At 42.9% G+C, this 27,551-nt stretch overlaps 1 protein-coding gene across 1 annotated transcript in view; it reads left to right on the top strand.

Moving 5' to 3' along the window:
* The window catches only part of LOC147706718 (solute carrier family 22 member 7-like), a 272,267-nt gene that overhangs the window by 93,802 nt on the left and 150,914 nt on the right, over positions 1-27,551 (top strand). The window contains exons 4-5 of the mRNA XM_086925855.1: positions 10,615-10,783; positions 13,390-13,513. Coding sequence (XP_086781981.1) covers positions 10,615-10,783; positions 13,390-13,513 — 293 coding nt within the window. The remainder of the gene's footprint in view (positions 1-10,614; positions 10,784-13,389; positions 13,514-27,551) is intronic.

Genomic DNA, 27,551 nt, shown 5'->3' with positions numbered 1-27,551 from the left:
TATAATTCTTTTTCTTGTTTCATCTTGCCAGATAAGTCATGTAAACAGCTGCTTTGATGCTTGTTTGTATCGTTGTTTACCCATGCGTCCTGTTTCTTTAGGCGCGTGGGCTTTTAATCACCTTAAATTGCTCTGCCTACTCCTGACGCGTCATGTGACCAAGCTCCCTTTTGCGGAGCGAAACGCGTCAGGGAGGGCACTTGCTCTGACATGAGATCGCAAAAAATCTGCACTGCTGACACTTTAACCGAGTGGAGAAGTGTGGCTCAGGGGTTAGAGGTGGCAGACCTGGAGCTTGAGTTCGGCCCGGGACCAGGGTTCAATTCCCCGCCTTGGCGGGTCTTGGGCTCAAAAATTCCACGGACTTGTTAATTCTCGCTCCGGTGCCTTCTCGACTCACGTGTTCACACTCTGCAACTCTGGGCAATAGCTTGCTTAATCTCCACAGCGGCCCCTCGCGGTGGGATGCCTGGCTTTCACCTTGTGGATACCCTGCCAGGGTATCTCACAGGGGAATACCAGGACGGGTTCCCTAAGCAAGCGCTGAGATGCCCCAGGGTAAGTTGTGCGCTATATAAATCTCATTCTCATTCATGGCGTTGGTGACATTATGTGAAGGATACTGGAGGAGAGGAGGTCTGCGCCCGCTTGTGGCCGCAACTAGAGGCGGTCGGGTTTCTTACAATATATATATACATATGTATCATTTATAAAAGTCCTTTCTGATGGTTGCTTCCAACAACACACAGGATGTGTACTTGCCCTTCATACAAAGGAGAATCACCAATATGATACTAAACCATAAGAGGGATTTAATGCAAATGCCAAACAACCCAATGCATTTTGGCGCTGGACACGCCTTGATCACGGATGGGATAGACTTTTTAACAGCACATATTTGAACTGCGATACAGTGACATAAACACCAGACATTACCACAGTCGGCATGGATTGGCTGGAAAAACTGCCGGCCATCCTAACATGTCTATCCATACAATATAATATATGTGCTGATATTGGAGCTACATGGTGTATACATCTCATACGTCAATGTGCATAATGGTGTAACCCAAAATAATAAATGTAAAAGAGCTATATATAAATTATACAGATAATTGTATACATGATAAAGCCATAACATTGCCCTAGAACTGCAATGGTTCAATTCCTAATCATTATAAAAATCATCATAAATCTCATGGTCATCTTGATCATATTAAAGCATGACCAACACAAATGATCCAAACTAATAATAATTATATTTCCAAATGGGACAACTTTTAGAGATGCACTGCAGATAGTTCTCAAGGTTGCACCCAGGATTAGGCAGTACAATGATAAAATCATGTCAATTAATATTTGTTTAAGTAAGTGTATATTTATATATATATATATTATGGTATATAAATACATTTAATTTACATTATATTACTGTTACATGTTAATATATATAACTTTTACTATGTTCTTGATGTTAATTTACAACTATATTCTTTCAAAATATTTGTCATTTAATTTCTTAGTATAGGAAAACAATATTTGTGTGCTTGATATTTTTGACTAAATATTTTTACCCGTGATATTTTGGACTTTGATATTTTGTCAGATTATATGAATAAAGGATGATCTGCAAATTGTTCTGCTTGAGCCAACCAAAAAAGCAACACCCATCTTTTAACACTTACATATGCTGCAAGTGGAATGTCCATTGACCAACACAACTGTTTAAAACTCATCAAGCACATTTCCTCCATATGGAAATGGTCTAATACCTATACAGCAAAACTCTTCATATTCTCCACCTTGACTAACTTTGAAAGGGACCCTGAGTCTGCCGTCATGTAAACCTTAATTCCATCCCCATCAACATAGTGAAATGGTGTCCTCATACTCACACAACCAGTACGTATCACACAAGGGTGAGGATTCAGCAGGAAGATCACTTACTTGGTAAATTCCAGCTCATACAAAATTTTCAGCACCTGGCAGTCAGATGAGCCACGGTCTTACCTACATCACACAGTGTGTTGAGTTTCAACGGGGTGTACCCTGAAAAACGACTTGACCTGCGTCTGAAAGTAAGTATGTTAGATAAGGGTCAGTGTTTGAACATAATCAAATGTGAAAAAACTAATGGAAAAACAAATAAAAAAAAGTTTACCATGATACTATTTCACATGTCATATTTAATAAACTGAAAAATCCCGGAGAGTTACTAATACAATTTTTATCATTACAAATGAGTGAATCAAAACACTTTGAAGAACAATTCCGGGTTTAAGAATTGCCCAAATGCAAATATATTGTATATCAAAGTTATCTATCTCATATAAAAATATGAACGTGCTCACAGTGAGAAAGAGAAGAGTGATGGGGTAGGATGGGAGTGATAAGGTAAGTGTGGGACTGGGTAAAGTGGAGTGACCATAACACAATCACAAAATGATTCCTGATGATATCATGTTTTATCTACAACTGCATTGTTGATATCTGTTACACAATAGCATGCCTTGGCTCAATCATGTCTCTGGTCTACCACTAGTATGCAAATGCCATTTTGTGATTTAACTAAATTACACTTCGACTAAAGGAACAACGCTTCACGGTGATCCCTTTCTCCCACTTTCATGCTGACTATTGGGTAGTTGCATTTGGGGACAATTATTAGTGACAATAACTAGAACTGTACTGGTAATACATTGACCCTTGGTATATATCTGTTAGGCAATAGCATGCTATTGGCTCAATCATGTCTCTGATCTACCCCTACTATGCCATCTTGGAATTTAACCAAATTATACTTCAACTAAGGGACCAACGCTTTACGCTGATCCCTCATCCCACTTTCATGCTGACCATCGAGGAGTTGCATTTGGTGACAATTTCACTTCACCTCAACACTTATGCTGTAAGATTATCACTGACCCCTTTAACCTTATGTCGCATCGTATTATGTCATTCTGATAAATAGAAATGTATCTGGCAGTTACTTAAAGGATTAATGTGACTTCGATACAACCACGAATCCAACTGAAATGGTATCTTTTTAGACACCTCCTGGCTATTTTGCAAATGACTACCATCACTTTTGTAACGCTCCCTTGAGGCTCCCATGAGCGTGCTTCGGGATTGGCCGGAGTCGTATGAGCCCTTGCGCAGCATTCAGCGCCTACACTTTGCTTACGGCCGTGCTTAAGTAACAGCGTTCAGGTCACCTCACTCTGACTCTGACAGCGATGGTGACTAAACAAAGGTAAGATCGCGCCGCTGATGATCGTTTGTTGTAACTAGATCCGACCTCATGGTCCAGCATAGTCCCTTCTTCCATTTGAACCACATTGCCGTATAATCTGGTGACACCACGATATGCCCTTTCCGTAGTCAGTGTGTATTTTCCATTTTCAAATTGCTTGTGCGAACTCAGAATTTCCCAACCTCAATAAATCCGCGATATGGACCGTGTATGAGCTTCAATTGGTGGCTCTTGCGTAAAGCGGTTTTCTCGTGTCACTAGCTAACAGGCTTCTACTCGACCGCCAGACATGCGAGTTATGTCTCAAGGCTGTTGAGACATTTAATATATAATTATGAGACATACCGTCCCTCCTAGTCAAGTCAAGTCAATAGATTTATATAGCGCGCTACATACCCAGAGGGTCTCAAGGCGCTTGAGGAAGGGTGGGGAGTTACTTGTCAAATATCCACGTTTTGAGTTGCTTTCTGAATGCTAGGTGGTTCTGAGTAAGGCGAAGGTGAGTGGGAAGTGAGTTCCAAGTTTTAGCTGCTAGGTAGGAGAAGGATCTACCTCCCATGGTGGTTTTGTTGATGCGAGGTACAGTGGCAAGGGCTTGGTTGGAGGATCGTAGCTGGCGGGAGGGGGTGTAGAAGGATAGTCGTGTGTTGAGGCATTCGGGTCCGATTTCGTAGAGTGCTTTGTGTGCGTGGGTTAGGAGCCGGAAAGTAATCCTCTTATTGACGGGGAGCCAGTGGAGGTTTTTCAGGTGATCAGAGATGTGTTCTTTACGCGGGATGTCTAATATGAGCCTGGCTGAGGCGTTCTGGATGCGTTGTAGTTTTTTCTGGAGTTTTGCGGTGGTTCCGGCGTAGAGGGTGTTTCCGTAGTCCAGTCGGCTCGTGACCAGAGCGTGGGTGACAGTTTTTCTAGTTTCGGTAGGGATCCAGCGAAATGTTTTTTTGAGCATGCGAAGAATGTTGAAGCAAGATGAAGAAACGGCGTTGACTTGTCTGTTCATCGAGAGTGAGGAATCCAGGATGACGCCCAGGTTCCGTGCGTGGTCCGTCGGGCTGGGTGCTTTTCCAAGGGCCTCTGGCCACCAAGAGTCGTCCCAGGCGGAGGGGGAGGTACCTAAGAGGAGGACTTCTGTTTTGTCTGAGTTCAGTTTCAGCCGGCTGTGCTTCATCCATTCGGCTACTTCTTTCATTCCTTCGTGTAGGTTGGTTTTGGCCGTGTTAGGGTCTCTGGTGAGTGATAGGATCAGTTGAGTGTCGTCGGCGTAGGAGATGATGTTGAGGTTATGTTGGCATACGATGGCCGCGAGGGGGCTCATGTAGACGTTGAAGAGGGTGGGACTGAGTGAGGACCCTTGGGGTACGCCGCAGATGACTTCAGTGGCCTCTGACTTGAATGGTGGAAGGCGGACTCTCTGCGTTCTTCCGGAGAGGAACAAGGTGATCCATTCCAGTGCTTTTCCTTGGATTCCGACGTTTCTTAGTTGTTGTAGAAGGGTGCTATGACAGACCGTGTCGAAGGCTGCGGAGAGGTCGAGGAGGATGAGGGCGACTGTGTCTCCATTGTCCAGTAGAGTTCGAATGTCGTCTGTTGCTGCGATGAGCGCGGTTTCGGTACTGTGCTTGGCTCGGAAGCCAGATTGTGAGGAGTCGAGGGATTTGTTGGTTTCGAGGAATGCGGCGAGCTGGTTGTTGACCGCTTTCTCGATGACTTTGGCCTGGAATAGAAGGAATGAGATAGGGCGATAGTTTTTGAGTTCGGTGGGGTCAGCTGTAGGTTTCTTCAGGAGGGCGCTGAGTTCGGCATGTTTCCAGCTTTCCGGGAAGGTTGCGGAGTTGAGGGAGCAGTTGATGACGTCTCGGAGGTGCGGTGCAATAATGGAGTCTGCTTTGTTAAAGATGTGGTGAGGGCAAGGGTCTGTGGGGGATCCTGAGTGGATAGAGTTCATCAGACGGATGGTGTCCTCAGTGGAGATAGACTTCCAGTCATTGAGGATGTTCAGGGGGGGTCCTGCAGGGGATTGGGTGGGTTGGTCTCCGGGTTGGTTGTCGAAGCTGTTGTGGATGTCTGCAATTTTGTTGTGGAAGAATGAGGCTAGGGAGTCGCAGAGGGCTTGAGAGGGGGTGATGTCGTTGGAGTTGGCTGAGGGGTTGGTAAATTCCTTGACGATGTTGAATAATTCCTTGCTGTTGTGGGCGTTGTTATCTAGACGGTCCTTGAAAGCTGCTTTCTTGGCATTTCGGATTAGTTGGTGGTGTATGCGGGTGGCGTTTTTGAAGGCGTCCTTGGTGCTGGTGGTTGGGTCTTTTTTCCAGGCCTCTCGAGGGAGCGACAGAGTTTCTTGGATTTCTTAAGGTCATCGTTGAACCAGGAGGCCTTCTTGCTGCCTAGTTTGATTTGTCGTTTTTTCAGTGGTGCTAGGATGTCGGCGCTGTTGGATAACCATTGGGTAAGGTTGGTGGCTGCTTGGTCTGGGTTTGAGGAGTGGGCGGGGGGGTTTTGAAGAAGCGATGAGGAGATCTGGTCGATGGTGATTTTGTTCCAGTTTCTTTGCAGAGTGGGTTGGGGGTGGTTGTTGGATGTGGGCTTGTTGTAGGTGAAGTGAACGCAGCTGTGGTCCGTCCAAAGGAGAGCTGTGGTGTGGCTGAAGGAGACATGTTTGCTGGGGGTGAAGATAGGGTCGAGTGTGTGACCTGCGATGTGGGTGGAGGTAGTGACAAGTTGTTTAAGTCCGAGGTTTGCGAGGTTGTCCAAAAGGGTGGAGGTGTTGCGGTCGTTGTTCTTTTCGAGGTGAAAGTTGAGGTCTCCCAAAAGGATGTAGTCCTCGGAGGGGAGTGCATGTGGAGTGATGAAGTCCGTGATGTCTTCACTAAATTGTGCGCGGGGTCCTGGTGGCCTGTAAAGGAGGGTGCCTCTGAGTGTGGTCTTGGGGTCGATGTGGATCTGGAAGTGAAGGTGTTCAGAGTTGGCGAGATTGACGTCTGAGCTGGATGAGATGCGGATGGATTTCTTATGGACGATAGCGATGCCTCCTCCTGTGTGGCCGGTACGGTCCTTGCGAATGATCTTATAGCCTTCCGGGATGGCAATGGTGATGTCTGGGGCTGAAGAGGCATTCATCCATGTTTCTGTTAGGAAGGCGACGTCCGGAGAGATGGTGTCGAGTAGATTCCAGAGGTCAATGGCGTGTCTGTGGACCGAGCGGGTGTTGAGCAGGATGCATTTTAGGTGATTGGGATCTGATATCTGTTGTGTGTTCGTAGATGAGGAGTTGTTCTTGGTGCCGTCGAACTTGCAGGAGTTGCAGGAAAAGGGTCCATGGGTGTGTCCAGGAGCGGCTTGGACGCAGATGGGGGAGCGGCCAGGGTTGTAACGCCTTTTTGTAAATAATATTACCATAGATGAACCAGGAGATTTATACCCGGTCCACCGCATAGCCCACCTTAGTAAGTCTCCCCTTTTCACTATTAACATATCCACTAGGACAACAATCACATGTCCTAGAATCTGAATTCTTTTCTATATTGTTTCAGATCAGTCGAATAATTGAGGAACTAAATTAATGTCCTACCAAGACGGTCATTGAGAGGCTGCTCTCTAATGTAGGTATCATATGTCTAGATCCCCCCCATTTAAGCTTTTTAGTTCACCTCAGATGTTCAGTCTGTGACATTGCGCTTATGTTTACAATTTCAGGTGCTCCCATTCTAGTACATCCTGATGAAGACTCCAGAATGAGGCACAAATAGCCCTTTAATCAAGCGGAGTCTAAACGTAGACTGTTTTTACCACTGTCTCACATTATAGGATCCAACTGTGTCGAGCTATCCATCCTATGTGTGAAGATAAATAGGGAACTAATGATCAGATTAGACTGTAAAGGTCTTCCCTTATTGAGTTTGTGATTGTGTTATGGTCACACCACCTTTATCCAGTCCCACACTTACCTTATCACTCCCATCCTACCCCATCACTCTTCTCTTTCTCACTGTGAGCACGTTCATATTTTTATATGAAATAGATAACTTTGATATACAAGAGTTATATTTGCATTTGGGCAATTCTTAAACCCGCAATTGTTCTTCAAAGTGTTTTGATTCACTCATTTGTAATGATAAAAATTGTATTAGTGACTCTCCGGGATTTGTCAGTTTATTCAATATGACATGTGAAATTGTATCTTGGAGAACCTTTTTGTAATTTGTTTTCCCATTCGTTTTTTCACATTTGATTCTGTTCAAACACTGACCCTTATCTAATGTACTTACATCACACAGTGAGCAGCTTAAAAAGAGAATCACTACATTAACAAGCTGTTGACAAGTCGTCAGTTATAAAACATGTGGACTGAATGCGATGTCCGACCTTAGGTCAGCGTTTCCAACCACATGATTACAATGTGACCACCCACAGGGCAGTCACAAACATCCATTTTCCAATGGAAGCTTGTGCAGTGGCCAAAAAAGGCTTGCAGCACAAGCTCCCATTAACCACATCGCTGCTGTGGCTATTTTTCCCCTGTGCTGGAAATTGTTTTTCTGCTGCTTTTATGACGAGCTCAGCTCGTCATCAGCACAGCTCAACTGTGCCTCATGACGAGCTGAGCTCGTCATGAGCATGGAAGGGGTTAAAATATAGATGTTTGCGAACAACCCTGCACTGTGTGGCAGGCACTACATGGTGCCTGCCACGCTATGCAGTGATGTTTAGGGTGGCACCATGGTTACCCAGGCCCCATTGTGGAGGGCCAGGGAGAAGGGGGCTCTGCTTGGGGCCCCCAATGTTGCTTACCGACAGCCTTTCCATGTCAGAAAGGCCAACATGGAATGACTGTCAGAAACCAACCTCATAATCCCGATGGCGGAACAATTGTCATTAAGGGATTATGCTGTCTTTCAGACTCACCTACGGGCTCCTTAAGCCTGTTGGAACCATGGTAGAATCCCCCCGCAGGTTTGACTCCAACCGCTGTCATCCTGATATGGCGGTTGGACTGTAAACCTACCATGAAGGGCTTAAAGCCTCCAAACGCTGGTCAGAGGCTTTCCGTCCGACATCATAATGTGGCCTTTCATCTGATAATGAAAAAAGCATTGCACATCACACACCTGGCATTTAAAGGAATCAGTTGTACATTTGTTTTCTGAAGCTACAGGAAGATTATTCTTCAGCAGTATGAACTCATTAAGGACAGACATCATTCAGGAGGACTCAAAGGAGAAATCAGGTGTGATATTCAAATGAAGCAGCAGCAAATTGCATTGTGTATAGTATGATTAGAAGTTTGTTGTATGTGCACCTGCTTCCTCACAGGACAATGCAATTTCACATTAAACTTAGTGACTTTAAGAGCACAGAAAGGAATGAAGAATATTGCTTACAGGTGTACATGCACTCTTAAACGTGAATAAGATGTATTCATGAAGTGCTTTGTTTCTTGAATGGATGGGAATTTCATGTGTGTTTCAAAGAGTAAGACCCGTCACACACTCTAGAAGGGAGGGGAGAACTACTGTGGATGACAGAATTGTCGTAAAACAATGCCAGAAAATACTTTTATCCATACATCATCTTTTTCTCTTACTTTTTTATAGCATACACAAATGTTACCTCTTTCAGGTTCATCTACCACTGCAGATATGAACCAACTCAATTGTACTTTACATCAAACCACTCACAGAGTTGGAGACACCTGTTCTAAGGTCAAGCTATTAAATATGAAACTTCTTGACGCCAAACGAACTCCAGCACCTGGACATTGGATGTGGTTTTCCAACAAATACTACCATTTAAAGTGATGTAATATTTTATTGGATAATAGGTCATTAAATGGCTTTCAATCCTGCAGTTTTTACATCCAGTATTTCATGTCTCCCTATTAAACCCTATACATGTACACACAAGTTTTGCACTGCCATCTGATTCAGAAAAAACTAATAAACATGAGGATGAAGTACATAAGATTTTGCTGTTTAGAATATGCATAAGTTCATTGAATGGAAAGGGAATAGACCAGAGGCACATACTTGAAAACTGCTGCTAACATTTCTACCCTGGCATTATAAAAGTTACATTCACAACATGGCATGGCTTGGCAGTTCGGGCTGGACTGTTCCCATGAGGCACAGGGTCAGACTGATTTGCACATGGCCATGTCTGAACTGGGGTGGTGTGGAGTGCAAATAAACGATGGATTTAGGCCCAGATCTCTGTACTGGGGTGAATGTATGACATTGTTTTGCATTCTGTCCATCAACTGTGGTTTTTGCATTGATAATAATCTGTCAGCCTTGATAATAACATTCATAGTGAAAGAAAGTATGTGCTCTATGGGCAACAATTTACATTGTCAAAAAAGCAAACACCTTACAGTTCACAACAAGAAGGACTTGTACAGTGATTTCCATAGTAAATCATCAATATCAGTCTGAGGAGCAGAACTCTTGTTATTTGGCAACAGGGCCCCTATGATCGCTTAATCTGGAGGAGTCACCCCAAATTATACATAGAATACTTTTAGAGAGTAACCTCATACACTTTTTTGTTTTTAAACAGTGAAGCCTTTCACATAGTGGTCTAAGCGCTAACTCAGTGGAGGCTTTGGAAGAGAGGCTAACACCACCTCCTTGAATGTTTTACCTGCCTGAAATGTGTTTTTTCAGACTGAGAGATGAAGTATAATGTTTTCAGTGTGATGATGGCATCCATGTTAAAACTGGTTTCTCGACCAAGGTGAGCCCAGCCAGCAGGTTTTAAAGTTCAGACCCTCCAGGGCACAGAATCTACTGGGTCTTAAGTCAGTAGGCTTTTTCATAGAGGTGACTTGCTCTTTTCATACCCTCTTACATCCATGCTTTTTACAGTGACTGAAATAGAATTTAAGTCTCCCTTCAATAATCACACACTTAGTACAACAAATGGCACTGTTGTGTCATAAGAGACTGTATAGAGCTAACTGGGTCTTTGTTTGTGTTCTTGACACTGTTTTTGGGTGGTAAAGACAAGTGCTAAATATGACTAATGGCAAATAGATAAAGAGTTCTATAACCATCTACAACCTTGGCTGACCAATGAGCAATCACTACTTTTTTTAAACCAAATGGTCCAAGACCTGTCTTCAGATCCACTGCAAGCAATTGCTCCCAAACTTTCTCGTTACTTAAGGTACAATCCTACTGTGCATTGTGATGGCAGTATGGGTTGGTAGTTTGTGGTTTTAACTCAAAAGGTAAACAAAAAAGAAAAGCTCCAAGATGGTCTGAAGAGCTTGGTATATGAAGTATCTCCATGATTTAGTTACAGAAGCTTGAGCTGCAGTGTGACCACCAATATTCAATGTCTGATCAGTGTCTCTTATCTTCCAGCTTTGGAATGGGTGGATACGAAGCACCGCACCTTCATTGGGTGCCTGATGAGCATGTACTGGAGCGTTGGGTTTATGCTTCTTCCTTTAGTGGCGTACCTGATCCGGGACTGGCGCTGGCTGCTCGTCGCTGTGACATCCCCCTATATTTTGGGGATCATTAGCGTATGGTGAGTGAGTAGACCCATAGCAGGAGGATATATGTTTTATGGTCACCTTGCGTATTCAGGAATGTGATTCCACACCTCACTCTTCCAGTGGACCTAAATGGAAGTAGAAAAGGAGGTAATGTTGAAAAAAGGTTAAAGGCAAGGGAGGCTTTTTGGATCAACAAAATGAAAATACTAGAATTTGGTATGAATTCAGACAGGGAACTATAAGTTTTACTTAAGGAGAATTGTAGTTATTTTTCTTCTGGATTGTATTGTTTCATGATATAGAAATAAGTGGTTGGTAATGAGTACATTTTCAACACTTGTTTTGTTTATTGTGATCCATTGCTGATGTATTGTTTTAAGAAACAGTTACAATCATGGTATTTAAATTGTGATAATGGTGATAGGAAAGGTTTATAAAATGTTTTCACATCAAACGGGTTGTCTTTTGTGGTACATTGCTGATATCTTTGTAGTTATATTAAGTAGTTAGTTAAGGAATGATCTTTGTTAATCATAATAATTTCATGATGAATGACAGTATAATATCAATGTCAAAGTGGTTTCTGTGATTAAGCATTGAACTTTACCATGATGCCCATGAGGTATGGGATTCCAATGTAGAATATTCTGTTTTAAATGTATTTATTATTTTATTGACATTTGAATTTTCCAGTTTAAATTACTGTTTTGATTTGAGTTTATGTGATTTGTAATGGATTATTAATTATATTTGTTGAGGTCTTTTGATATTTGAGTAGAGAAATTGTTTGGGGTCTGAGATGCAGTGCTAACCATCTAGAGATGGAGTGAGTTTTCTTATGGGGTCAGACAGTGTGCGCATTTGGTGGGGAAATTACAACGGACAAAAAAAGGCAGCTTGTACTGATGCTTGGTTTACTATGGTGTAGTTGGATCGGGACCTTATTTTATGTTTGCTTTGTTATTGGGTAAGAACTAAAAACTATGGTAGTTTATCAGTCAATAATTTGATTCTTAATTTGGAATTTGGGCAAACATTTCCAAGTTTTTTCACTGCATTATCGTGCTTAGATACTCTTAACATGATGCCAAATGGATAGACCTTTTAGATAAAAAGAGATTATCTGTAATTCAGGATTATAAGGTAAGCAGAGTTTTGGGTAATGGTGATCATTATGGAAGGAAAGGCTATACATTTTGGAAAGCTACTGATTCAGTTGCATGAATTTCCACTAATTACATTGTTGGGCTGCATGGAATGTTTGATATCAGGATGGAGTAATTTTTCTTTTTGTATCCAAGACATTTGGGTATTAGGAAACAGGAATGGGCAAATTATGACTTACTTGTGACTTAAAATATACATCTCAGATTAACTATTCAACACCACAATAGAAATCAAATGTTTTTTTCCGATGAAATAATAATTTAAATAACTATAAACATAATTATGCATTGGACCTTGGTATATTATTATTGTAGACATTTCGGGTTATGAAATTTGAAAGATCAATGAAATTACTGCTCTGATTTGAAGTATTCTGGATGAGTATAGATTTTTTACTATTGAAATTGTACAGGAATGGATTGAACAATTTATGCTGACAAGTCTGTGATACTAGTGTTTTTGATTACATGACGAATAAATGATTTTTACTTTGGACGTTTGCTACTGCCACTATTTTGGCTTATGTTTGATTGAATTGACTGTGTGTTTTCCAATGGGTATTGACCCAGAGTTAATTTCATGGACAGGAATATTTTACAATACTCTTTTCAGGGAATTGAACTGTATCATACTATGGAAATGTGATTTCTTTTCAAAACAATGGGGACTGATATGGAGTTTTTATTGGACATTTAGATATTTCTCTAGTTTAAATATGCCTTTAAATTCAATAACATATTAAATGAACATAAGAACAGTTGGGTGGAATTTAAGAAGCACTTTGTGACGCCTTCTTGAGACTTTTTTCAAATTGACAATGTTATCAACTTGCTTCTCTTTAAATTATAAATAGTGTAACCAAGAGGGATAATTACCAATCATTATTTGATCATTGGTTAGTTGTTGTAAGAAATGATTATTTATGTCCAATTACGTAACTGTTTTTTCAATGTAATTTCTCATATATGATGGAGATTTTTGTAACGGCTTATGTTGTTTTCATTTAACAGCCCTAAAGAAGCAACAGTGTTGTGAAACATGCATTGCTGTGCTAATCATTTAATATTAAATTGAAGAATGGTATTATGATTAAGGGCCTGATTACAATCTTGGCGAATAGGATACTCCATCGCAAATTTGACAGATATCCCATCCACCATATTACAAGTTCCATATTATATAATGGAATCGTAATTTGGCGGACAAGATATCTGTAGTGTTTGTGACAGAGTAACCCTGTTCGTCAAGATTGTAATCAGGCCCTATGTTTCAGAATGTCGACTTGTTTCTAAATGAATTAATGTTCGTTCATTTAATATTACGGGCTGATTATTTTCTAAGGAGTGTTCTTTACAGATCATTAAGGTTATATCTCCGTACGGACAATGCACCAGGTGATCTGAGAGCTAAGCACAGGACTAAAATTGATTTTTTTTATAACACTGTTACTTCAGTTTCCTTAATTCCACAGGTGGATTCCTGAGTCTGTGAGGTGGCTATTGACCAGAGGCAAGGTGAAGGAAGCACACGCCGTCTTGGTTCGATGCTCTTCAATGAACGGCCAGGCACACTTGCCCTCCAACATAAACATTGAGGTGAGTGGAGTCTAGCACTAAACTATAGTGATTATACATGAAACTGATCATCTGTGACGATTCATTCATTTGTCTTGTTGCTTCACTTGCGAGGATAAATGTCAAGTGCTTTTCAAGTGGCCTTAGCGATGCAGTGAGTTGAGTGAGTTGAGCGAGAACTTTAACTTACCATGGAACAACCAGATCTTTAATCTGTTCTTGCATTGTGAATTGCAGATGTGTAGATCAAGAGAATTCTCTAAGGTTGGAGTAAAAGAGAGACATTTCCAAAACATATTACATTCTTGGTGGTGCAGAGAACTATGAGAAGAGCTGGGTAGTCTGATTGCAGCTAACTGGATAGGGAGTGATCGAATTAACCCCATAAAGTGTGGAGGATGGGTGATGGGGTGGCTGTACCATGAAGACACCAGTATACACTGCAGGGAATGGTGGAATTAGTTATCCTGTCACCTGGGTACTAGTAGAGGTTATAGAACAAAGAGATGACTTTTTAAAAAGGCAATAGAAGGTCAAAGGCTTTAAATTCAGAAGTCAATGGTGCATTCATCATGAGTCAGCCTGCTGTTCATTTCATCAATTTGATTAAACACTTTCTTTAACCCCTTCGATGCTGGTGACAAAGCCAGCTCGTCATGGGCGTTACCTGCACTGCGCGCATGACGAGCTAGCTTTGTCACGTATCGCGGATTTTTTGAAATTTCAGCGCGCAGCGGGAAAACCCGCTAGCGCGCATGCGGTTAACACTTCTATCACATGTTCATTGACAGGTTTTCTACATGATTTAGGTAGTTGCTAGCCAAGCTCAAGGACTTCCAGACGTCCTCTGAGTTCTATGAGTACACCTCAAGTGGTTGCCACGTACAATCTGTAAAGCAGGAAGGCAATCAACGAACGAAATAACCCTAAGTATTGCCCGGCGATGTCGCCTCTTAACCCACAAAGTATTAATCAATGAAGAGGCAGGCGCTGGAGACTGGAAGGCAGGAAACAAGGGTTTATTCTCTCGGGAGGAGAACACATCAGATCAGACCAACAGGGAAACTTCTCGAGGTGCTCTAACTGCATCTCTGAGGCCTGGCCTCTTATACACGCATTTATGGCAGGAAGACATTCCTTATTGCAATAAAGGTACTTTGAAGTATGAAAGACATCCCCGGAATCTTCCGCTTCAGGCCCGTTCCCACACGCCCTTACAGTGAGAATCCCCTCCCCAATCACAATACAGGATCGTTATCAGACGGCAGGAACAGCAGGGCATTCTGCCGATTCCCGGAATGCGTGTGGTGTGACGGATCTCATGGGGTGGGAGCCTTGATCTACTGTAACTCCTTTGAGGAGGGGTAATTCTTTACAGTTGGGGCCATAAACTGCATTCGCAGGGCTAGGTGATAGCCTGGGAACGGCCTGGACAATCGGACACGGAGGTAGAGGAGTGTCAGAGGGTGCGATAGTGAATAGGATGAAAGGGAGGTGTCGGGCAGGCACGGGATGTGATTCTCAGGGAAGGGATTTTGGCCCATGCATGAGAGAGAGACAGAGCGGGGGTGACCAGTGCGTGGGGGAGATGCTTGCGAGGGTGGGGAGCCGCGCTGGGGATCGGCGGCGTGCAGAGAGTGGGTCTGACCAAGGCATCTAAAATGGCTGCCGTGTACGACAAAGTGTGGCATTGGGAAAAAGGCAAGATGACGCAGATAATGTTTATCAATACAAATTAATGTTCCACAAATCCTCATTATTAGGCTAGGACACAACTAACTGTTCGTGGCTGTTGCTCTATAGTTTGGGTTATAGATCATTGTGATAAATCTGCCCCCTTTTTCCACATGTAGTGTGTTATGACTGGGCTCTCTCAAATCCCTCGCATGTACAATGAGTTTGACGTGATGCTTGGATACAATGGGAAGCAGTCACCAGTCATGCAGTATATATATATCCCCAAAGACTATAGAGCTCTCTTTAGGTTTAAGGTTAGTCAGACATTTACTGTCTTTCACTTACTGCATACCCTCCTGTTCTACTCCCTCCAGCACGGTATGGTGTTAAAATATCGATTACAAAAATATAGCTGACATAAATATCGTTGTAAAAATATCGTTTACAAAAATATCGACACCCTATACTTAAACAGGTAAGTACATAAATATCGACTCCAAAATATTGTTGTAATTAATATAGATGAAAAAAATATCGACTTTTTAAAATATTTAAAATTACATTAAATAATAAATAAATATAAGTACTAATAACAAAATACATGACATTACTTTTATTTTTTAACTATTTCAAGAAAATTTACTACACTTTTTAATTATAAACTTAATGAATGTGGACATATAAATTGATTTTACACATTACTTTATATAACAACAATAATACATACATATAATTAAAATATACAATATATTACTAATTAAAACATTTGATAGCGTAGGAGTAAAAATTACTATTCCCACTCCAGAGGGTGCAACAGTATGGAAAACTGACCCTGAACCCAAAAAATATCCCTTTAGCCAAGAACTGAAAACTGACCCTGAACCCTAAAAATACCCTTTTACCCAAAAACCCAAAACTGACCCTGAACCCTAAAAATACCCCTTTACCCAAAAACTGAAAACTGACCCTGAATCCTAAAAATACCCCTTTACCCAAAAACTGAAAACTGACCCTGAACCCTAAACATACCCCTTTACCCAAAAACAGAAAACTGACCCTGAACCCTAAAAATACCCCTTTACCCAAAAACTGAAAACTGACCCTGAACCCTAAAAATACCCCTTTACCCAAAAACTGAAAACTGACCCTGAACCCTAAAAATACCCCTTTACCCAAAAACAGAAAACTGACCCTGAAAACTGACCCTGAACCCTAAAAGTACCCCTTTACCCAAAAACAGAAAACTGACCCTGAACCCTAAAAATACCCCTTTACCCAAAAACTGAAAACTGACCCTAAAAATACCCCTTTACCCAAAAACTGAAAACTGACCCTGAACCCTAAAAATACCCCTTTACCCAAAAACATTTTCACTAAAAAAATCCTGTACACACACCTAAAATTAATTTAAAAATTAACATAATTAATTACATAATTATTATTCAATTAACTAATTGAAATTAATTAACTAATATTTATTACACTATTTATATTCATTTAAAACATTAATTAATCTATTATTTCATTATATTTAAATTACTTCCCACCCTACTCCCCTATAAACCCACAACCCGCTACGGAACTATTAATACTAAATTCAACTTAAAATACATTATTAAATAATAATATACTACTAAAAATACTACTTTGACTACAAATATTCATTAAAAACACTACTTTACTTATAATTATTTAAAAAACGATATTATTGTAAACTATGTTTTTGTAAACGATATTCATTACAACTATATTAATGTTAACGATATTACTTACCTGTCTGTCGATATTCTGGTCAGACGATATTTTTGTCATCGATATTTCTTCCTGTAGATATTTTTGCAGCGATATTTAGGTTAGTCGATATTTTTACGACGATATTCCTGCTCTGTACCCCTCCAGCACCACCGACACTGTAGCCATTGTGAGGCTAGGGTATGCGCTCCTGAGCATGTAGCATACTAGGCTACTTTTTGAGAGTTAATATCACACTAAGAAGAACCAAAGCTTATAAGACCAAAAAACTTGTAGAGAATGGATGTCAAAATACAAATACACACACACATGAACTCTTAGTCAAGTTAGGCAGCTGAAGGCTATTTACATAATATTTGTATTTTGCATCTTCTTCACCAGAGGTTTGTGATCTATTATATTTATTTTACCGTTCTTGATTCTGTGGTGGATAAATTATTTCAGTGTAGGCCTAGGTGTATTTTATACTCCAGCTGGATTCCTTTTTTATTTATTTATTAACTTCTACACTGTATCTCATTTAATCAAACTAGAACTTTGCTGTATTCTTTTAAAGTATAAAGTACATCAAATATTACTACTGAGCATATATATGTATGTATATTGTTACTTTGAATGTAATAACTTGTTTACTCTGAAAAATCTAATAATATATTGTATTGTGTTTAAATATCTGGGTAAATATAAAAAACAAATGTTTTAAAGTTCATGTGTCTTCCCAGGAACACAGGCCAGGTTCAGGTTCCTTATACTCACACAGTAATAAGTAGATGATGCCTCCAGAAGTCCCTGCCTCACCCTACGTATTCAGTATCTATACCAGGTATCTTTGTATAGTTTTTCCTAATGGAGGGTTGAATGGGTGCAGCCTCACTGTGTCTATAAATGTATCACTTCACATAGGCTGTAAGTGTGGAATAGAAGTGAACTCAGCACAGCTGCAGTTACTCAGAGCACAGCCTCACTGAAAAAGCCTGAAAGAGATACAGAGAGACAAGGTCATCTGAAAATATTACTGACACTTTGACCTTGGATTTGCTAACATCATCTGGCGCTCAGTTGACACAAGAAGAACAGTTAGAATACAGTTAGAATACTGACCAGAGATAGCATGACCATGCCACATGGTGCATGTGCCTTTTGAACCAAGTCAGATAAGATACTGGGTGGGGAAGTGTAGGATAATTTGTTAATTGTGAACTGTGGCCAGACATATAATCTTCACAACCAGGTCAGCTTTTATAGTCTAGGAGCTGTGCTGAACCCAAGGAGGAGGCAAATCTGTAGGATCAGTGCTGAAACTTATGGGTGTCTTACATGTAAGAAACGGAAGGTTATGGCCTTGCCAGGTCGACATAGCAGCACCAAACAGAGCGCAGACACTGCAGTGGCAGGTCTGAGTTACATTTACAGGCTACTCATGTGGTTGGCACAATCAGTGCTGCATGCCATCTAGTAGCATTGATTTACAAGCCCTGTGCACACAAAGTGCACTGTACTAGGGGTTTACCAGTAAACCAAACATGCCAATCATGGAATCACCAATCCATAAATACAATTTACAGGGAGAGCATATGCACTTTAGCACTGATCAGCATCGGTAAAGCGCCCAAAGTCATAAAACCAACAACAGGTCAGAAACAGAAGCCTAAAAAGCCAAACGGCTGAGGATAGACCCGCTGGACAAGCTAGGCCTAACAGTGGCCGATCGATTGCGTGCCTGGTATCGAAACTGTGGAACAATCTACCTGCCGGTCTGGGATTTCTATAGTTGGAAGCCAGGTTAAGGAAACTTCTTAAAACCAACCTTATTTAATACCTGCACTAATCTAAGGTTCACTATCGTACATCGGCTGGTGTTGGTTGCTTTCAGCACTGGGATACCCGGTTGAGTAGCCATACGCTTTATAAAAAACAATGCAATAGAATACAATGACATATACTTCATGAAATACCATTTACAATTTTTTTTATAAATTAAGGAGACCAGTGAGAGACTTACATCAGAGACCTTAGTGTTCCTGAGGCCAAGAATCTTTCTGGTGCCTCGCTGCTGTTCGCGCTGGTCGCGCGCTTATCTGCCCAGCATAATTTTTAATACTTCCCGTTTTTTGGATTTCAGTAATTTTTATTTTTGCCTTCTTCCCTGCTTTTAATCTGCTCTGGGCCCTACCTTGCACAGTAATTCAGGAATCACCACCGCTGTTTGGCGGGTCCGGGTTACCGGAAGGTTGCGGGTTCAGCGCCATCTTTGTTTGGGAGGAAGCGCGAGCGCCATCTTTGAGCGTCCAGGTCACCTGGGACGCCGAGACAACGCTATTTAATGCTCGCCTCCAGCGCGCAGCGGTGACGCGCAGCGGAGCGCCCTCCCTGCGCCTGAGTCGTGCCAGAGTCCTGCCCGTCTGCGCTCGTCAGCGTCTCGGAGGCGGACGAGGCCGGACTCTGGCTCTTGGCTCCTCCATCTTTTATTGGGTCCCTGCTGATCTGGTGCATTGTGGCTGTCTTCCTGTTGTTCCAGGATGATCTCCTACAGCGCTGCTGCCTTGTCAGCCCTGCGCCCTCCTCGCTCTGACTGTAAAATTATTTTCCCCGGTGGTCGCCGATTGGGCAAGGGCTGTCCTTTGTGTGACTGGCGCCCTACGTTTACACCAAGTCGTGTTCTATCTGCCCCTCCTTTGCATTGTCATTGCGCGCTGTTGAATACTAGGTCCCTTCCTCGTCATGCCTCGGACATATGGGATCTTCTCGCGCATTCCAAAACTCCATGCTTATTCTTAACGGAGACTTGGTTGGGGGTGGGTTCGGAACCTGACATTGCATGTGCTCTCCCGCCCAATTACTCCATCCTAAGGAAAGATAGAACTGAGGGGAGAGGTGGCGGGGTGGCCCTGATAGTGGACAAGGCCTTTGACTGTTCCTCCTTTTCGGTGGACAATATTGCTGGATGTGAAGCCCTAGGTTTCACGCTCTGCCTATCGGCTTCTCAGACCTGCACAGGGATTCTCCTCTATAGACCCCCTGGACCTATCGGGTCCTTTTTTGAGGACTTACAGACGGCTCTATCTGTACCGTGCATGCGTTCGGCGCATTGCCTGCTATTAGGCGATTTAAATTTGCACATGGACTCTTTAACCGATGCTGAAGTCGCCAAACTCCAAGACATTACGGCGTTGCTGGGGCTAGCCTCTTTTATTGACAGCCCCACTCATGTGAAAGGCCACACGCTAGATGTTATCTTTTCCACTGTGCCTATTGAGGTGTCCCCACCACTCCCAGTCCTTTGGTCAGACCATTATCTAATAAACTTTGCCATAGTGCATGAGTCTAGGCCCAGACAAAGAACACAGAAGGAAGGGACCCGACAATCTAGAGCTTTTCACCTAGTGACAGCAGATATGCTCTCCGATGCTCTCTGTCAACATCCGTGTCAACTGACAGGGATCTTAGAAGCTGATCTAACCGTGGTCCAGAATTGGATGCAGGCTAGATTTGAGGAGCTGGCCCCTCCGAAGTCAGCTAGAACAGCCCGCCATCATGACTCCGCCCCTTAGTTTTCTTCCACACTACGTATAATGTGCCAAGATTGTAAAAAGGTGGAAAGGCGCTGGCGGCGCAAGTACGATCTGGTGGAGAAAACGAAATATCGCGATGTCATAAAGACATACCATAAACAGATTGCTGTAGCTAAAAAGAACTATCTCGAGCAGAGAATTGACAAAGCCGATAATACGAGTCGGGAACTATTTAGGATTGTGAAGGAGTTTGTTAATCCCGTCGCAGGCACCCGTTTACATTCACATACGGAAGAATGGATTAGACAGCTTGCAGACTTTTTTGTGGCTAAAATCTTAAAGATTCAGGACTCTTTCCCGTCTGTGGATCCTTCAATTAATGCCGCTGCTTCAGGATGTAATCTGAAGCTTAAAGCTTCCTTACAGGCAGAGTCCGGGCCCATACTATCTGTCTTTCCCCAGCTGTCCTGTGAAACATCGCTCGAGCTGCTATCCCGTTTGCAATCTGGCTCTCCTCTGGATGCCTGTCCGGCGAAATGTTTGGGCAGGGTGGCTTCAGCTGTGAACAGCTTGCTGAACCCCCTGCTTAATCTATCATTGAGCTCCGGGGTGGTTCCTCGACAATGGAAACACGCACTTATTCTGCCGTTGATCAAAAAGCCTCTGCTAGATCCCCTGCAGCTGGCTAACTATAGACCGATCTCCCTCCTCCCTGCTCTGGCGAAGGTGATGGAGAAACATGTTCAGCATACTCTTACCACCTTTATTGAGAATAACAAACTGCTGCATGACTGCCAGTCTGGTTTTCGTGCGAATTACAGCACAGAGACAGCTCTGGTAGAGGTAACCAACACCATCAGGGAGACGCTCGATCAGGGGGGAAAGGCTATGTTAGTCATGCTGGACCTGTCGGCGGCTTTCGACACCGTCCCACACGCAGGTCTCCTTTTAAGACTCAGGGAGATAGGTCTGCGGGGGATGGTGTTGGATTGGTTCCAATCCTTTCTTGCCGACCGCCGACAGGTGATCTGGGCCCCGCCGTTCTCTGCAGAAATGCCTTCGCTGGAGGTGGGGGTGCCTCAAGGGTCCATTCTGAGCCCCACCATCTTTAACATATATATGGCCCCTCTGGCGGAGGTAGCGGAGGCGTTTGGGGCCCGGGTCATCTCATACGCTGATGACACCCAGCTCCTGTTCACCTGCAGGAAGGGAGAGGTCTTCGACGGCGGCAGAGTCAAAGACTGCTTGAGCGCAGTCTTTGCGTGGTTTCAGCGGCACAGCCTTAAATGCAACTCAGACAAGTCTGAGCTGCTTTTTTTCGGCTGTGCCCCTGATCCTGGTTGGAAGACGTGGTGGCCCCAGGACATGTTCCCCCCCGAGAAACCATCTTCTCAAGTGAAAAATCTTGGAGTTGTGTTCGACGATGATCTCTCGTTCCGTCCACACATTCTGGGATTATCAGGGAAATGTTTCGGCATCCTCAAGATGCTCAGGAAATTCCTCCCACTGCTCTCCTTGCAGTATCGTAAGAATGTAGTCCAGGCGCTTGTGGGATCTCGTCTGGATTATGCAAACGCGCTTTTTGCAGGCCTACCAAAGTATCTTTTATCCAGACTGCAAATCGTCCAGAATTCGGCGGCCAGAGCCATCTTTGGCCTGCCTAGGAGAGCCAGTGCCTCATCGCTACTAGCTAGGCTGCACTGGCTACCGATTTCTGGCAGAATCAGATTTAAACTCCTCACATTGGCGTTTAAAGCCCTTCATTCTGTTGGTCCCAACAATCTTAGGAAGCGTATTGCTTTCTATGTGCCACGGAGGATGCTGCGGTGAGCTGACTTGGCCAAAATGGAGGTGCCTGCGGTCAAACGTGCCCGGATGGGCGGCCGATCCTTCCAACATGTGGCAGCTTGCTTGTGGAACGAGTTCCCACTTTCTCTCCGGAAAGCGAATAACCTTCTAGCTTTTAGGAAGGAGCTGAAGAATTTGCTCTTCACTAAGTAATCATCGTGACTGTAGCGTGTCTGCCTTTGGTTTCATGGTTTCTTTCAGGCCTCTTTGCTAAAGCGCCGGGACACCCTCTCGGGGTAGCCGTGCGCTCAAAAAGTACGGCTTAACATTAGCATTAACATTAACATTAACCTCGCTATAACCTTATAAACTACTACACTCACCCAGGAGAGAGTTCCCAGCTAATATTTATATCTCTTGTAAACAACTATTCTAAACACTAATGGCCATAGTAAGATGGTCAACCATACAGGCTAGTCTATCCCAAACCACAACAATTCCTTTTGTCAACCTGGAAAGAGGTTTCAGTGCAGACGTTAGTTTTACACAAACCACTAAAACACAAACCCAGTAGAGTGGTTTTAGTGAACAGGTCACTGTGTCACAAACCACGAGTAATATTATTCTTCATCCTGGAATAAGGTGTGAGCAGAGAGCTCAATCTGTTGTAGATGCCTACTACACTGAGCCATCACCCTAGAGAAAGGTCTTAGTGATCAGATGCATTTATTGGAATCTACTACTACAGTCATTTATCACAAAGGAGAGAGTTAAAAAAGAAACTGGTCAGTATTTCATAACATGCCACTGTACTCAGTCATCACTGTGAAGTGAAGTCTCAATGAACAGCTTGGACTGTCTCAAAGCACTACCATATACATACATCAGCAGGGCACATGTGTCAGTTTAGTGGCTAGTTCACTGATAAATACTACACCCTCTTTAAAAACAGGATTATAGATAAGATAACATATGTTAAAAATAGTATCACTCATTAGTTGCACAAAAAGAATAGCAATTTAAGTAACTGTGTATATTTCTTCAAGTCTCAAAAACGTTTATGAAACACTAATTGGATGATGTCACAGGTAATTTAATCAGTGATGTCATTGGAGATGTCATCAGTGATTCCACTGACCATGTCATGAGTGATGTAATAGGTGAGGTCGTAGGCAGTGCATTTTGAGTGCCTAACTATAACATCCCAGTAAATATGGGTTTTCAGTGAATTTCTAAGTTGTTTTTGTAATACTATTTCCTAAACATATCGTCCCTGTAACCTTTGTTTTTTTCAGAATATATATATATATATATATATGTATATATTACCTACTGGCGGTCGCCAGTAGGTAGTTATAGTTAGGACCTATTTTCCATAGGAAATCCGCAACATTCTATTTGGAATAACTTTGGCGCCGGTAGACGAATCTTCTAGAAATTTTTTAAACTGGTGGGGCGCTCTAGTTAGCTCCTATCCTGAAAGTCTTGGGGTGATTCGTCAAGTGGGGGCTGAGAAAAAAGGGGGGTCCCAAAATGTGTTTTCCCCATGCAATTTTCCATAGGAACCTTTAATCGCAGCTATATCCCGAACTGCTGAACGTAATTGCACCAAATTTTGAAGAAAGGTAGACCTTGGTTCAGATTCGTGCCTTTTTGTTAAATGGTTAAAAATCTGTTCAGTAGTTTTTTAGATAATAAAGGAAAAAAATACATATATATCTGGGTGGAGCCTAACCCCACATCTCATCGTGAGATCTGATTACTGTCAGCACTTCATCCAGGAAGTTTTGGCAGCCATCTTGGGACCAATATACATGATAGCACCTCATTAAAAAGCATTGCAGTTAATAGAAGGTTTTAGGACTTTAGTTACATTATAAATCATTTGTTGATGGTACCATACTAATTTTAGGAATTGTGGTGTTTTCTAAGGTAATTTTCCCATGTGAAAAAGCCTTCTGCTGGGATATCATGAATCATGTTTGAGAGAAAACTATTTTCCCATGCTTTTCCCACAGAGGTTTGGAAGGTCTATCAGCTAGAGCATATTTTCTGTAAATTCACATTATTTTTCTCAGTCATGAAGTCTGTCATTCTCAGTAAAACATGAATATCGAACAAGGGCAGAGACTGTAAGTTGATTCCTTTGTGTTCGACTGCGACTTCCCAGACTGTTCTAAAGAACAACTAGAGTGCTAACAGTCCTACTTATGACAAACGTATGGCACACCTGAAGCCATCTTGATTGGAATAAAGTGGTAACTATTAAAACATTTAATTTAAAAAGGAACAAAAAGAGGTGATTCATTTTGCCATATTAGTGCTGTAAAAAGAAAAATTAGGGCACATTTTGAGGGACTTCTCAAATCATTTTCTATTTCATAAAAAAATTCTGACATGCAGACTGAAACATGCACTTTCAATAGCAACAGCAGACTTCCCTGGTGAGCAGTAGTTTTACTACAGTGATCTAATAAGCAACTAGAGCGCTAACATTCTGAGTTTATGGCAAATGTGTGACACGTCTGAATGCCTTCTTGATCGAATCAAAGTAAAAAACTGAAAGTATTTCCTACTGAGGAGACTGTAGTAAATGAGGAAATTAGGAAACTTCATAACAAATAAGTCTCCCAAGATGGCCACCAGAGACAAAAGAGCCCAAATTTAGCACAAATATCACCCAGATGTAGCCCAAGTATAGCCCAATGACAGAATGCCCCAGAGTGTTCTAAAGAAGAACTAGAGCTCTAACAGTCTTACTAATGACAAAAGTATGGCACACCTGAAGCCATTTTGATTGGAATAAAGTGGTAACACTTAAAACATTTAATTTGCAAAGGAACAACATGAGGGGGTTCATTTTGCCATAGAAATTATGATTAGTGCTGCAGAAAGAAAAATTAGGGCACACTTTGTCTTCTCAAATCCTCTTCTATTTCATTAAAAAATTCTGACATGCAGTTAAACATGCACTTTGAATACCAGCAGCAGACTTCCCTGGTGAGCAGTAGCTTTACTACAGTGATCTAATGAGCAACTAGAGTGGTAACATTCAGAATTGATGGCAAATGTGTGACACATCGGAATGCCTTCTTGATGGAACCAAGGTTAGCAAGCATTGAAAATGCAATAGGTCTCACCCTCGTTTAAGTGAAAGCAATTCTGTTCGTAATTAGGTGGCATTTTAGCTTTGCTTTTATTAGTGTTTTTCAAACTTTCATGTACATAACATGCATTTGTATGCATATATGTATATGTTTGAAGAACCACTTCCCACAAATGAAAAGCGCGGAGGTCAGAGGGGAGTCTTTCGGAAGCCCTTTATTTCACGGAAACATCAGCTGGTAGCAGCAAATGCATTTCGGCATAACAATGCCTTCCTCAGTGCCCGTGCTCCAAACAAAGTCTTGCATTAGCTTCAACATTTCTGCTTCGCTGTGTGCTGCGGTTGACACTGGACTCCTCCCCTCATTAATAGGCTCACCTGTTGGAAGTCACGTGCAGATAAGGGGACTCCAACTCCCAGCATACACCATGATCGCGTTGTCGGGCCGGAGGTGTGGGAGGCAGGAAAGTAGGCTCACCTGTTGGAAGTCACGTGCAGGTAAGGGGACTCCAACTCCCAGCATACACCATGATCGTGTTGTCGGGCCGGTGGTGTGGGAGGCAGAAAAGAATGTTAAAATCTGATCCATTATTTGTTGCAGAGATGAAGGTGAGTCTTTTAAAATGTAACCGCTTGACCAAGTTCTCCCTCCGGTCCCCTCAGGGCTGCTGGGCCAAGTAGACAGCGATGTGCCTGTGCGGGACAGCCGTGTGGCAACACAACAATCTAACAGGGGTAAATGCCATTCACCGCACTGCTTCTCCTGTCTCTACGGCGTACTCCAGACTTCTCGATCCCTCGAGTCCATACAAACACTGCACGCAGTGAGATGCCAGTCTTAGTCCGGGTAACTTGTCAGCAGGACCTTCTGTGACGCGCTCCTGGCTTGGTGCGAATACTTGAAGAATCACTTCCCACAAATGAAAAGCGCGAAGGTCAGAGGGGAGTCTTTCGGAAGCCCTTTATTTCAAGGAAACATCAGCTGGTAGCAGCAAATGCATTTCGGCATAACAATGCCTTCCTCAGTGCCCATGCTCCAAACAAAGTCTCGCATTAGCTTCAACATTTCTGCTTCACTGTGTGCTGCGGTCGACACTGGACTCCTCCCCTCATTAATAGGCTCATCTGTTGGAAGTCACGTGCAGGTAAGGGGACTCCAATTCCCAGCATACACCATGATCGTGTTGTCGGGCCGGTGGTGTGGGAGGCAGGAAAGAATGTTAAAATCTGATCCAATGTCTGTTGCAGAGATGAGGGTGAGTCTTTTAAAATGTAACCGCTTGACAAAGTTCTCCCTCAGGTCCCCTCAGGGCTGCTGGGCCAAGTAGACAGCGATGTGCCTGTGCGGGACAGCCGTGTGGCAACACAACAATCTAACGGGGGTAAATACCACCCATCGCACTGCTTCTCCTGTCTCTACGGCGTACTCCAGACTTCTCGATCCCTCGAGTCCATACAAACACTGCACGCAGTGAGATGCCAGTCTTAGTCCGGGTAACTTGTTAGCAGGACCTTCCGTGACGCGCTCCTGGCTTGGCGCGAATACATGAAGAACCACTTCCCACAAATGAAAAGCGCGGAGGCCATAGGGGAGTCTTTCGGAAGCCCTTTATTTCACGGAAACATCAGCTGGTTATGGCAAATGCATTTCGGCATAACAATGCCTTCCTCAGTGCCCATGCGCCAAACAAAGTCTTGTATTAGCTTCAACAATTCTGCTTCACTGTGTGCTGCGGTTGACACTGGACTCCTCCCCTCAATAATAGGCTCACCTGTTGGAAGTCACGTGCAGGTAAGGGGACTCCAACTCCCAGCATACACCATGATCGTGTTGTCGGGCCGGTGGTGTGGGAGGCAGGAAAGAATGTTAAAATCTGATCCAATGTTTGTTGCAGAGATGAAGGTGAGTCTTTTAAAATGTAACCGCTTGACAAAGTTCTCCCTCAGGTCCCCTCAGGGCTGCTGGGCCAAGTAGACAGCGATGTGCCTGTGCGGGACAGCCGTGTGGCAACACAACAATCTAACGGGGGTAAATACCACCCATCGCACTGCTTCTCCTGTCTCTACGGCGTACTCCAGACTTCTCGATCCCTCGAGTCCCTACAAACACTGCACGCAGTGAGATGTCAGTCTTAGTCCGGGTAACTTGTCAGCAGGACCTTCTGTGACGCGCTCCTAGCTTAGCGCGAATACATGAAGAACCACTTCCCACAAATGAAAGCAT

This window comes from Lissotriton vulgaris, chromosome 6 (assembly GCF_964263255.1).
Source record: "Lissotriton vulgaris chromosome 6, aLisVul1.2, whole genome shotgun sequence".
NCBI lineage: Eukaryota > Metazoa > Chordata > Amphibia > Caudata > Salamandridae > Lissotriton > Lissotriton vulgaris.
The sequence above is the reverse complement of the archived record's forward strand: the minus strand, read 5'-3'. Positions and strand labels throughout refer to the sequence as shown.